The 12,149-nt window shown below is 55.4% G+C and overlaps 4 protein-coding genes across 4 annotated transcripts; all 4 read right to left on the bottom strand.

Moving 5' to 3' along the window:
- Positions 1 to 404: 404 nt before the first annotated feature.
- Positions 405 to 1,453, bottom strand: CMQ_3119 (ran-specific GTPase-activating protein; the record flags this gene model as incomplete). Its single annotated transcript, XM_014317197.1, has 5 exons — positions 405 to 535; positions 603 to 731; positions 797 to 1,058; positions 1,155 to 1,322; positions 1,409 to 1,453. The coding sequence occupies 5 exons, from the start codon at positions 1,451 to 1,453 to the stop codon at positions 405 to 407; spliced, it is 735 nt and encodes a 244-aa protein (XP_014172672.1).
- A 697-nt stretch (positions 1,454 to 2,150) lies between these two features.
- Positions 2,151 to 4,819, bottom strand: CMQ_2641 (protein kinase; the record flags this gene model as incomplete). The annotated part of the gene is made up of 3 exons (XM_014316719.1): positions 2,151 to 2,560; positions 2,631 to 2,730; positions 2,798 to 4,819. 3 exons carry the CDS (start codon positions 4,817 to 4,819, stop codon positions 2,151 to 2,153), a joined length of 2,532 nt encoding a protein of 843 aa, XP_014172194.1.
- Positions 4,820 to 6,830: 2,011 nt separating this feature from the next.
- Positions 6,831 to 8,927, bottom strand: CMQ_2793 (glycyl-tRNA synthetase; the record flags this gene model as incomplete). Its single annotated transcript, XM_014316871.1, has 2 exons — positions 6,831 to 7,226; positions 7,326 to 8,927. The coding sequence occupies 2 exons, from the start codon at positions 8,925 to 8,927 to the stop codon at positions 6,831 to 6,833; spliced, it is 1,998 nt and encodes a 665-aa protein (XP_014172346.1).
- Positions 8,928 to 9,683: 756 nt separating this feature from the next.
- On the bottom strand, positions 9,684 to 11,037 carry CMQ_3101 (uncharacterized protein; the record flags this gene model as incomplete). Its single annotated transcript, XM_014317179.1, has 4 exons — positions 9,684 to 9,738; positions 9,800 to 9,990; positions 10,056 to 10,685; positions 10,753 to 11,037. 4 exons carry the CDS (start codon positions 11,035 to 11,037, stop codon positions 9,684 to 9,686), a joined length of 1,161 nt encoding a protein of 386 aa, XP_014172654.1.
- Positions 11,038 to 12,149: the final 1,112 nt, after the last annotated feature.

The following is a 12,149-nucleotide window of genomic DNA, read 5'->3' on the forward strand; positions in this document are numbered from 1 at the left end:
TGTCCTTTTTCTCTTCGAGAGACCATGCAAAACGGCAGCATACAGGCTCGCCTAAACCGGCTTCCAGATAGCTTCTCCTGTGATCGTTTATGCACCGTCTAGATGCCCTTTGCACCTTATCGTTCTAGGGCACATGGGCATCGAAGAAGGCAATAGTAGGGGGGGATAAGGGTGTAATAATACTTGGCAATACTGACAGTCGATGCCAGAGTAGTCCAGAAATCGAGCTGCTTGATGAGATGACCAAGTTTCCAACTCGACTAAGCTCGGGAACATAAACAAGTGGCGGCAGTGTCGTGAGAGGGGTAGGGGAGAGGGAAAATTCGACGCGAAAAAACTCGTAAGGTGTCTCTTCAGCAATGCTAGCCTCAGCTTGACATTGTATATGCAAACCGGATGTAGATCTATGCATCCTTGGCTGGCTCTGCCTTGGCCTTCTCTTCCTCCTTTTCCTCGTCAGCAGGGCTGTTTGCCTCCAAGATGGCCTCGTTATCCGCCTGCGCCTTGACGAAGGCGTCCTTGAAAAGGTTCGCATCTGGTGAAGTTAGCATACAGAGTCGACTGACTGGCTGCAAGCATGGGCCAAATAGGGATATACGTACTCTCTGGGTTTGCAAAGCGAATAGCCAGGGTCACGGCCTCTGGCTCGCCCTCGCTCACATCCGCCGTCGCATTCCAGACCCAGCTTCGGTCAGATCCGACGTTGGGCGATAGCTTCATCTCGGGCAGGACTGAAACGGATTAGAAAACAGAAAACAATTCCCCCTTTAAAAACTCCCCCGTAATGATGACATACTGTAGTGGTTGGCGCAGACCTTGAGCGTCTTGTCCCGGCGCATGACCAACCGAGTCTTGCCGTTCTCCTTGTGCTTCAGCAGACGAACATCGCCCGTGCCGCGCTCCTTCCACTCGCTGCTCTCGCGCACAAACTTGAACAGCTTGGCGCGCATCTTGAAGGCCTGCTCCTCTGACTCCTCGTTGGTCTTGACCTCAACCTTCTCCGTCAGCCGGATGACAGGCTCGAAGTGGACATCTTCGGACTCGGGGGCCTGGTCCTCCTATGAGCGTGTCAGCAGAAACTGGTCATGAAATGTACGGGCTCGCAGCATCTTCTCTGCCCTGGCCTCGCATCTCCACAATGAATCCACACTCACCTCGTCTCCATCCTTAGCAGCGGCAGCGGCAGCTGCCTCGCGCTGTGCCTTGTTGCTGCCCGACACATCGCCACGGCCCTCTTCGACGTCCTTCTTCTCCTTTTTTGCCCCACCACCGAACATGGAAAACACGGCGGAAGAGGTCACGGGCTTCTCGGCCTCGGTAACCTGCCAAACACACATCCATCGTCAGTCACTGCAATAGATGAGAAATACCCCACCCGTCGCGACCGGACTGGGATATGGCATCTTACCTCCTTCGGGGCCGTGGCCGCGGTGGTGCCCTCAGCAGTCGACATCGTGGCTTGTTTGGTTGCTGCTAACAGGAAGGCTAGAGTCTCGTTATAGTATCTCAAGGAATTTGTCGAGCAGACTGGCAAGATAGATTATTAATGTCCAATAGGATGCAGGCCGTGGAATGTAGGACCGGAGCTTGCAGTTGGAAGTTGTTAAATAGATGGAAGGCTCAGGTTGTCTACTTCAAATTTTCTGAAACTATGTTTTTTTGTCTTGGTTGTCCGGGGTAGAGAAAAAACAACCCCTCTTCACCCCTCCAGCGATTTGTAGACTAGACTTTGGCGCTCCACGGGCCCAACAAACTAGGCGGCTACAGTGCATGGGTCAAGGTCAAGCTGAAGTACAGCCAATCAAAGCGTCAGTCCGCCTTTGCTCCGTTTGTCTGCCTACCTAGACGCGTTCTCCCCTCTCGTTGTATGGAGACGAAGCCTCAACCTTTGCACGGCGCTCGATCGATCCTGGCCAGTACGGAGTAGTAACAGTGTATATATTTTCCGATTTGTCTGGATATATCGAAAATGGATGCCATATCAAAACCGGTAACGCCCCCACTGCAAAACGGGAAACAGAAACGGAAACAGAACGTATCGTGGAAAGGCTGTCGCCATTAAAGAGAAGTAGTATGCAGGACATCTCGAAGATGACAATAAGATTTTTCCTTAAAAAAACTTGAACCCACTTAAGTCCCGGCTCTTCTCTTCACTTGGCATGCTTCTTAAAGGCGAGCAGCTCGGCGAGGCTGCCAAGTGGGCAGCCATGTTTCAGGAAGTCATGCTCCAACAGTTCCCGCGCCGAAGCCCGGCTCTTCACATCGACGCAGAGACAGACAGACAAGAATGCCTTGAGCTCCTTGCTCAGCTTCTCTGGCTTCTTAAGTCGTGGTGTCCCGTTAGTAGCGATCAGATACAGCGCCTTGAGAGGCTCCTCGTTGAGGTAAGGAGGTTCCGATTCAATCATCTCAATGGCCATGATGCCCAGAGACCAGATGTCGACCTTGGGGCCATATTCCTTCTGCTTGACAACCTCGGGCGCCATCCAGTACGGGGTACCGACCATAGTCGCCCGCTTGGATTTCGTCTCGGTGAGCTTGGCACAGAAGCCAAAATCGGCTATAGTTTACGCGTCAGTAATCTGTCCACTGGGAATGGCACAGCCGAATCAAGCCTGGAAAGTACATACTGATCTTGACGTTTCCACGAGCATCTAGAAGAACGTTGTCGCTCTTGATGTCACGATGGATGATGTTTTGAGAATGCAGGTGTTGAAGACCACGGCATGTCTGCACACCATCTGGTTAGCAAGAGCTCGAAACGACGACGATCGACAAGACAGGAGGAGCACCGTACCTCGAGGCAGATAGTCGAAATCTGGTCTTCCGTGATGACGGGGTTGTTGTCAATAACGTCTGTCAAGGCACCACCCTCCATGAACTCCATAACCACCCAAAGCTCCGAGTTGTTGTTGCGAAGGAAAGCATCGAGGAAATTGACAATATTACGATGCTTGCTGTCCTTCATCACCATGATTTCGTTGACGATGAGCTCCTTTCTCGGCTGGTGGGCGAGATCCATCTGCTTAATGGCAACCTGGGCCCTGGCACCTTGCTCACGCAAAACCGCGCGGGCAACAGGAGACACGGCAGTTTCCTTGACCTTAGCCACATACACAGAGCCAGAGGCACCCTGGCCGATCTTCTTTTGCTTGGAGTAAGACAAGTTCGGGTCGTCCTTGGATACGGCCTCTTTCAGCTTGGCCATGACCTCGCCCTCTGACATGGTCGACATGCGAACATCCGCCTTGCGCTCCGGAGGCGGCTTGGCGGTCAGAGCAGCTTCGGCAGCTTTCACGCTGTCGCTCTGTGGTACGGCCTTCGGTCCGACGTTCAGTGGCTTGACGGGCGCTGGCAGGCGAGAAGACTGCTGGTTTTGCGACTGGACTTGCGACTGGCCTTGCGGCTGGCCATTGCTGCGAGGGACACCGCCAGCTGCTTGGCTGCCATTCGGATAGCGCTGTGCAGAAGCACCTGCCGAAGCCGACGTCTGTGCCTGGTCCGGGCGTGTCTGCATCCGTGATGCCTGGCTGTTCTGTCCCGATGAAGACTGAGGCGCGGCAGGGCGTGCGGCAGCGCCGGCGCTCGACGGTGGCGGCGGAGCCGGGCGTTGGGCACGAAGACTAGACGCGGCTGCCTGAGCGGATTTGGGAGCTGGCGGAGCGGCACGGCTCGGGTTAAAGCGGTCGGTTGCGGGAATAGATGAGCTGCCAGAGTAGCCACCGAGCTCTTGCTGTGCGAGAGAGGTCTTCGTCTTGGGCAAGGATGCGTTGTAAGCTTCCAGGTCCTTTCGGTTTTGCTCCTCAATCTCCACCATGCGTTGCCGTTGTGCCGCTTCGTACTGTTGCTGCTTCTGGCGCTGCAGCTCTTCCTGGGAAGAGACGCCGCTGTTGTAGTTGGAGGCCATGCCCTGCATCTGCTGCCTCTGCTGCTGCGACTCCGCGGGCAAGGGACGCTGCTGGGAGCTGGATCCGGGCGAGCTAGAGGGCGATGGCGTGGGATAGCCGCTGTTCGGGTTGCGGTTCTGCATTGATTGTACATTTTGTGCAACCTGGGAGGGATGAAGTGGCCGAGGCGGCGCAACAGAGGTGCCGCCCACATACTGGTTGCTCTGCATGCCGCCTGACGGCCCAGTGGGCGTCAAGCTGGAGAATTCAGTCGGGTTTTCAGCGCGCTTTGTGAGATCAGAGTAAAAGTCCAAGACCTCGAAGACGGCCTGTGGGTTGCGCTCGTAGTCTTCTTTTGTGATGGCAGAGGAGTTGAGCAGCTTAGACCATTCGGGCGGCAGGCCAACGAACTCGCCGGTCTTTGGGTCGAAGCCAACGTGGACGGCATGGGAGAAGTTGGTGGGATTGCTCACGCCGCCCATGCCGGGACAGCGTGCGTAAATGAAATCAATCCACTCGTACAGGTCATCGTCGCTCTTGACGCGGATCTGGAGTGTTCGGGTAGAGCCATCGTCGTCGCCTGGGCTTGTAGACGATCCGTTGGAGTGGCGTTTGATCTCAAAGATGGTGCCCGCGGCCTCGACGCGGCCGACATTGATGACATCCTTGAGATGCAGGGTGTAAGAGACTTTACCGCCCTCGACCTTGTGGAAATCGAGCGCCTCCTTCCGCAAGACCAGAAACTTCTGCTTCCATGGCTGGATGAAGTTCTTGCTCTCCTTCACCTGTGCAATGCCTTCCTTGATGACAGCAACACCGCCCTGGCCGTCAATGTTGGAGTTTTGGCGGCTCGCCGCGAGGGATATGGTAGAGCCAGCGTATTGCGAAGACGTGGAGCGTTGGATGGGCGAGCCAACGGTTAGACTCGACATGCTTCCGGACAGGCTGGTATTTGGGGTGATGTTGAGGCGTGGCCTGTCTGTCGGTGGGCGTGGGGCTGGACCTGGGTTCATAAACTGCCCTGTGGTGTAGATGCTGCCGACGTGTTAGTTGTGACGATTTCTTTCTGGAAGAAAATCGCCAGGTTCCCACCTGTTTTGGGTTGCCATTGCAGATAAGAGCGATCTGACCACAAAGTACTCGTACAGAGTGCGAGCGGCGCTGCTGGACCGGAAGATAGTCAGGCCGTGTTCTCATCCAAGGCAGGAAAGGGGCAACATGCAATCTCCCAAGCGGCGGTGGGTAATAAAGGAGCCCTTGAATATGCAGGGTGGGCAGAGGGGGGGACGATGGGGCAGACCTCGTCAGGGCTGCAGCGAAGCGGTGGACGTGACAGGTGGAGGGGGTTTAGAACTAGGTCCCATTCGGTATATTATAGAGACTTACAGAGACAGCAGTGCAGAGCAGGGCGTATTAGAAAAAGAGAGGAAGAAGAAAAAAGAGGACAGGTGGAGAGGAGAGCGGAGAGGCGGAGAGGACCCGATGGAGAGCCGTTGAGCTGACAGGACAATTGTATTGGATTGTATTGGCAGTCCGGCAACGACTCGATCGGATTGATCCACTACCGCAAAGATTTGTGGGAAATTGGACCTTCAGGCTGCCAGGTTGGAAGACAGACCGGACGTGGTCGAGGGCTTTGAGTCTTTGAAGAGAATGGAGAGGCCGCGAGAGGCTGAGAGCCGAGCAAGCAGCGCAAGCAGCGCGTGAAAGAGCGCGGGCCTTATCAAAAGGAGGAGAGTCACCGGAGACGAGGCCTCTGTATCATACGGCGCGCGAGATGAGCTCGTGGCGGGATCCAGCTGCCCTTCGCTTGTGACGCGTGAGATTGTGTTGATCGATGATACGGTTATGAGCACGCAAAGAGGCCGACAGGACGGGATGCAGAGAGGAGAGGAGAGGAGAGGCAGGGACGTAAGAGCGGTGGGAGGAAAATGGCAAACCGGCTTTGGTTGGTGGGCGTGGGTGTGGACTGGAGGTGGAGAGGGGTGAAAGGGTCCTGCTGTTGGAACACAGGGGGGCGTGGTGAGTGGGGTGGCCAAAAAGTTGAATGGCTGGCAAGCCGCCGAGGAGGCAGGCACGCTGCACCTGCGCCTGCCCCTGCACCGACGCGCTATGACCTGACGCTGTGCGCAGCAGCTGCGGCAGCAACGACTGCCAACGACTGCCAACGACTGCCAACGACTGCCATCGGTCGCCTATGAGGCAGGGGTGATACAAGTACATACTTAGTATCTTACATCTTACAGTTGAAACAAGGCACGGCGGGGCCTCCAACTGTTAGCGAATACTAGTCGATATCCCCTGGAAGCACGTTACCCGCTATTATTACGGAGTATGTACGGAGTAGCCGCCCAGGATATGGAGTACCGCCATGCCCAATTTCCTGATCCGGCATGGTAAGCCTCACCAGAGACGGTGCCGCTACTGCAGAAAGATTGCCGAGTGCTAACCTGATGGGAAAACAGCCAAGTAGACGTGTTCTTTCTCGCGACCAGGGCTCGACCGGGAGAATGCCCCCTCTTTGGCTCAAAATGCTACGGAGTACGTGGTCGGCCGAGCTCATGCCGGTCTGTGGATCAGCGGTTACAGATTGGCTCTGCCTGCATGGTCATGACAAGGGTGCTGCTCCAAGCTGTATGGCGGTTCCGAGTACGGAGCGCATACGACGTAGTACTATGTAGCATATACCTACATCGCTCTCGTAGGTTAACACACATGCTATTATCGACACCCTCGACAGCTGTGTTATTCTGCGGAGATCTGCCAAATCTTGGCATCAGACTCGTACGATACGTGCCTGCAGGGCTTGAGCCATTGAGCCTTTGGAAACGTTTGCACTCAACACGCGTCATATATTGCCGTGATCCCTTTTTGAGAAGAGCGGTAGAGCAGTATAGCAGATTGTACGCCGCGTTCCGTTCCTCCCCTCCCTTCAGCCTGCCCTTAGCGGATGGCCACCTCGACCTCTTGGGATTCAAAAGCCGGGAGCTCTGCCTGGATGTCCTGCCACGTCTTGTCGCCACGCACCAGCGACTGAACCGCAGCCAGGATTGTCGCCTCGTCGGCACGCACCTGGCGCGTCGAGTCACGCTCACGCAGCGTGACCGAGCCGTCCTTGATCGTCTGGAAGTCAATCGTGATGCCAAACGGCGTGCCCAGTTCGTCGTTGCGGCTGTACCGCTTGCCGATGCTTGCAGTCGAGTCATCCACACGGCTGGCAAGACCCAACGAGCGCAGCTTCTGCGAGAGATCGCGAACCACGGGCTTGAACTCGTCCTTGGAAGAGATCGGCACAATCAGCACCTTGGTTGGTGCAACGGCCGGCGAAAACGAGATAACCTAGGCATCTTTCTGTTAGCATGGGAAGAGAGAGAGACAGAAACAAAGAAGACATGGGAAACACAAGATATGGGAAAGGGCTTTCATGGAGCTGCTTACACCCCGTGCTTCGTCGCCACCCTCTGCGCCTCGAGACCAGTAGTTGTGCTCGAGCAGAGAGTATAGGATCCGACCAATGCCAAACGACGGCTCAATCACGTTGGGCGTGAACTCGCGCACGTTCTCAGTCCGCTTCGTCCACGCAATGGTCACCAGCTCGTTGGCCAGCTCGACCTTGCCGCCATCAACACTCGCAACGTCCACAGAGATCGATGCCTTCTCCTTCTGCTCCTTGGCCAGCGTCTCCAGCTGCTCCTGCGACAGTGCCAGCAGGGCCGTCTCGACTGCCTTGGCGTCCTTCTTGAACCGCGGGCCGAACTTCTTCTTGTCGATCTCCAGCGTCCATTCCTCCACAACCTTTGGCGTCTCCAGCCGTTGCCGCACCACCAGTGGCGCGCCCGTCTTCTTTGCGTGCACAGTCAGATCATACGCGCTGCGATCGGCGCAGCCGACACACTCCACCCAGCCGGATGATGTCTGCAACTCGGCATCCCAGCAGTCCGTGGCATAGTGAGCCATCTCGTTAGCCATGTGCTGCCGGAACCGGACTTTGGACATGTCCACGCCGATTCTCTTGAGGAACAGGTGGATGCGTGCAATGAAGTAGCCCAACGTCTCGTTGTCGACCACGCCCTCCTTGACCGCCTTGCCGATAGACATCGTCTTGGGCGTCGTCTTGCCGGAAAGCTGTGTGTCGCGGTCCAGCAGCACCAGCTCGACGTCCTCTACCTCGTGGAAGCGGTGGTGCTTCTTGCCGCCATCAGGATCGACGAAATGCTCGATTTCGGCCATCAAAAACTCTCGCACCCGGAGCAGGCCGGCGCGTGGCGAGATCTCGTTGCGGTAGGACTTGCCAATAGATGCTGATGCGAACGGCATCGACTGCATATTGAACTCCAGCAGCTTGGAGAAATTGAGGAACTGGCCCTGTGCCGTCTCGGGCCTTAGATAGCCCTGGAGACCGCCGCTGGGACCGATCTGAGTACCGAACATGAGGTTGAACGCAACAGGCGGCTCGGGCTGGATGCCCGTGGCCGGGTTCCGCAGATCGTACTTCTTGACCAGCGCACCGAGCTCATCGCCGCCGAAGTTGTCGATCTGAGCCAGGATCTCCTCGTACTCCTGCACGACGGCGTCGTCCAGCCGGACTGCCTCCTGCCCCTTACCCTTCATCTTCCTCTTCTTCTTCGGGTCCTCAGCCTTCTCCTCCTGCTTCTGGCCGCGGGCCTCCTTGTCGCCCTTCAGACGCTGCTCCAGGATCTCCTCCACAAAGTGGTCGGCGCGAAAGATCTCGCCGCTCTTGGGGTCCTTGCACATCCAGTCTGCAAACTTGTCCACGTGGCCGCTGGTCTTAAGCACCTCGTGCGGTGTCAGCACCGTGCAGTCAACCTCGAGCATGTCCTCCTCCAGGATGAAGTGTTTGCGCCATGTGTCCACGATGTTCGCCTGCAACGCACAGCCCGGCGGGCCGTAGTCGTAAAGGCCAGAAACACCGCCGTAGATTTCGAACGAGGGCGTGTAGAACAGACGCCGCCGGAGGAGCGAGTCTAGCGACTGCTTGTCAAGGGGCTGACCCTTGAGAGTTGTGGCCGTTGTTGACATCGTGGTTGCGCTTGGTGTTTGAGGCTGCGACTTGAATCGGTTGGTGATGGTCCTGGTTTGCAGTAGAAAGACGGATGAGCGAGCACGTCCTTGTAGAGAGCAAAAACGGCCTGAACTAAAACCAACTTGTGGCAAATAGCGAGTAAGTGCAAAAGCCCGCATCAATTGAAAGACACAACTGGGGGTTGCTGGTTCTGTGAGTCAGACTTGTCGTCTTTGGTGGCATTCAATGACAATCTAGATTGCCGCACCCGATTCTTTTAGGGTTTTTTTCTGACCCTCCTGTAATTCAGCTGTGAGCTTCTGGTTGGAAAGGCCCCACAGAGGGGTAGAGCCCGAATCTAACCTTCCTAGGAACGGAGCAACAATACACCGTCCTCATAGTACCAAGACTTGTGGTACAACAGAGTAAGGCTACGTGCTTCTATTTTATCGTGTATGACCTCTCAATCTATAACAACACAACTACCCAACGACACTGTATTTTATATACCAAACAGCCTACTCCCTGTGAACTTCGTCGCCTTTCCAAACTCCATAAAAGCAAAAAAACCGTCCGCAAATGGGTTGAGAAGATTGGCAGGAACAGCATATAAGAACGACGAAAATGTGTAAGAGAAACAACAAACACGTCCACTTTATGCCAGACGAAGGGAAAGTCAAAAAGCCTCCGATACTGCCCCATGTTACTATCCAAGCCAGCGACTGTGTCGTCAAAACTGTTTCGTCCATGTTCACGTTGCTTCCAAGCATTCTCTATTTCGTGTTCTTAGCCGCCTTCTGCTTCTCCTTCAGCATGATGACAGAGTATCTGCTGCAAGTTAGAAAGACGAGCCACCAACGTGTCGCGACCTGAGGAATAGGAAACTTACGCAATGATGCCACCAACGGCAACCATGACGCCAAGAATGGACTTATCACCAATGGCTCTGCCGGAGGTAGCCCATCCGAGGGCAATGATAGTACACGTCTTGAGGTGACCCACAACAGTACTAGATACCGGACCGGTCTGTGCGATGATGAAGAACTGGGAGATGTTGATCAAGGCGGCAAATAGGCCAGACTGGAAGGTGGCCAGCGTCAGTACAAGATCAAAGGCACCTGGACAAAAATGCGAGAGAAACCTACCATGAGAATCATCATCCAGCGGCTGGCAGGAACGGTGCTCCAGGTGGGGAAGGAGTCGACAAAGGGGATAACGTAAAGCAGCAGGAACGCCGAGACAGGCGCCTGGTTGAAGAGCAGCTGCATGCTCGACATCTGCAGCTTGCGGTGGTAGCTCGCGATCCACACGGTGTAAAGAGACGAGGCGAAGATGCCCGAGAAGGCAAAGATGATACCGAGGCCCGATGTCGTCTTGACCTTCGCGTCGCCGCTAGGAAGAGAGTCGTAGTAAGACACCATACCCACACCAGCACAGGCCGGGATGAGGGCTAAGAGGGCAGCGCGCGGGAGGGTGGCGCGGTAGAGAATAAAATTCATGGCAGCAACGGTCGGGGTGAGCAGGATCCGAGCTACTTGGTAGAAGGTGACAGTCGAGAAGGCCAGAGAGAGGTTGGGCAGGATGACGTTCAGGGCCATGGCTACAGAGAGGGGGAGGATTTCACGAATGGTGGTGCGTCGTGGAAGGAAGAAGTTGAACTTTGGGCGCGACAGGATGTAGAGCGTAAGCCATGTTACGGTGAAATGGAAGCAGGCGAAGGTGAGCTGCACGAGCTTCAGAGACGGGTCCGAGAAGATGGCTTTGTTGGTGAAGACCTAGAAACAGGAACAGGCGTTAGCAAGACAGTCCCCGACGACGTGCTACCAGAGCGAGGCGGCTCACGATGCCAATTGTGGCCAGCGTGTTGATGCTAGTCCACAGCAGAGTTCCTGCAATTGTGCTCTTTGGAGGCTCAGGCTTCTCGCCCTGCTGCGGCAGCAGCAGCTCCTCGTCCTCGCGGACATCGCTGATCTCCAGCTCTTCTGAAGGCTTCAAGTCTCTGTGGTGCTCTTCGGAGTGCTGGTCTATTCTCGCCAGCTTCTCATTCTCTACCCGCTTTTCGAGATCGATAGAAGCAGAGCCGGCAGCGGCAGCAGAGCCTTCGGCGTGATCGGATTCAAGAGCCATGACGAAGCGTGCGAGATTCTGAGGGTTGGTGAGTTGGGAGACAATCCGGCAGAGCGCCCGCGATAGGTTATTCTATAAACGAGCGTGCAGTATGGGCGGTCGATAATATGATCGCGTCGGTACCTCGGACCTGAGAGCAGCGGCGGCTGGAAAGGGATGTTGGCAGAAGTGGGATTGCGAAAACGAAAGACACGCGTGTCAGTTATTACAACACATTCCCATATGCAGCCCTAACTAGACTAGCGGCTTCCAGGAGGGCAATAGTGGAGGGCCTTGTTTCAGCGACTTGGCTGTCCCTACAGGCGCTCCGTAGAGGGGTAGCACCCATTGCGTCAGTGTCAGCTACAAGCCAAGGCACCGGGCCGCCGGATACACCCCCAATTTTGCCCCTAATGTTGCTGGAGCTGCTTGGAATGGGCCATCCCTTCGGCTGCAAGGAGTGCTCCGTTCTTTCGCCATACTATCTGCTATCTCAATGAAAAAAAATCGGTGGTCGAGTAAGATGCCACAAATGTGTCACCGTCTCGTCTCGTCACCGTACTATGTAGCACTGCGCCTTCTCGTAGACAGAGTGGGGAGGTCATAGCCTCACTGGAACGCACGGGTAGGCAAATTTGCGACTCTTGCATCTTGGGTTTCTCAAGTATGGAGTAGCGTGTACTCGTACGAGCTTGTCTGAAAGGGTCGCATTGCGACTCGTAATAATGCTTGCACAGAACGATACGAGCCAAACTACCACGCAGAGATGGCTTAGAGGGTAAAACACAGTTGCCACGCCACAACCCTCGACACTTGGTCGCAGGCGTCCCCATATTGACTATTTCGTTAGGGGTTGACAAGGGGGGGGCAAACGGGGCCCGAAATGAATACGGGTCAGGATTACGAAGATACGACGTGTATCCTGCTCCGAACCGTAGTTGGCACGCACTTGTAAAAGCGTGGTAAGGTTAACACGAACCCACCCAGCTAGGATACGAGCCATGCATAACGTGCCAGCGTCTTACCGTACACAGTACGACGTAGAATCGTTGCCGATTTGGGAGACTTCTTCCGTACGGAGTACTGTCATGCTAATTTGTGTGGGAAGGCGTCTCGCAGTATACAAAATGCAG

This window comes from Grosmannia clavigera (assembly GCF_000143105.1).
Source record: "Grosmannia clavigera kw1407 unplaced genomic scaffold GCSC_144, whole genome shotgun sequence".
NCBI lineage: Eukaryota > Fungi > Ascomycota > Sordariomycetes > Ophiostomatales > Ophiostomataceae > Leptographium > Leptographium clavigerum.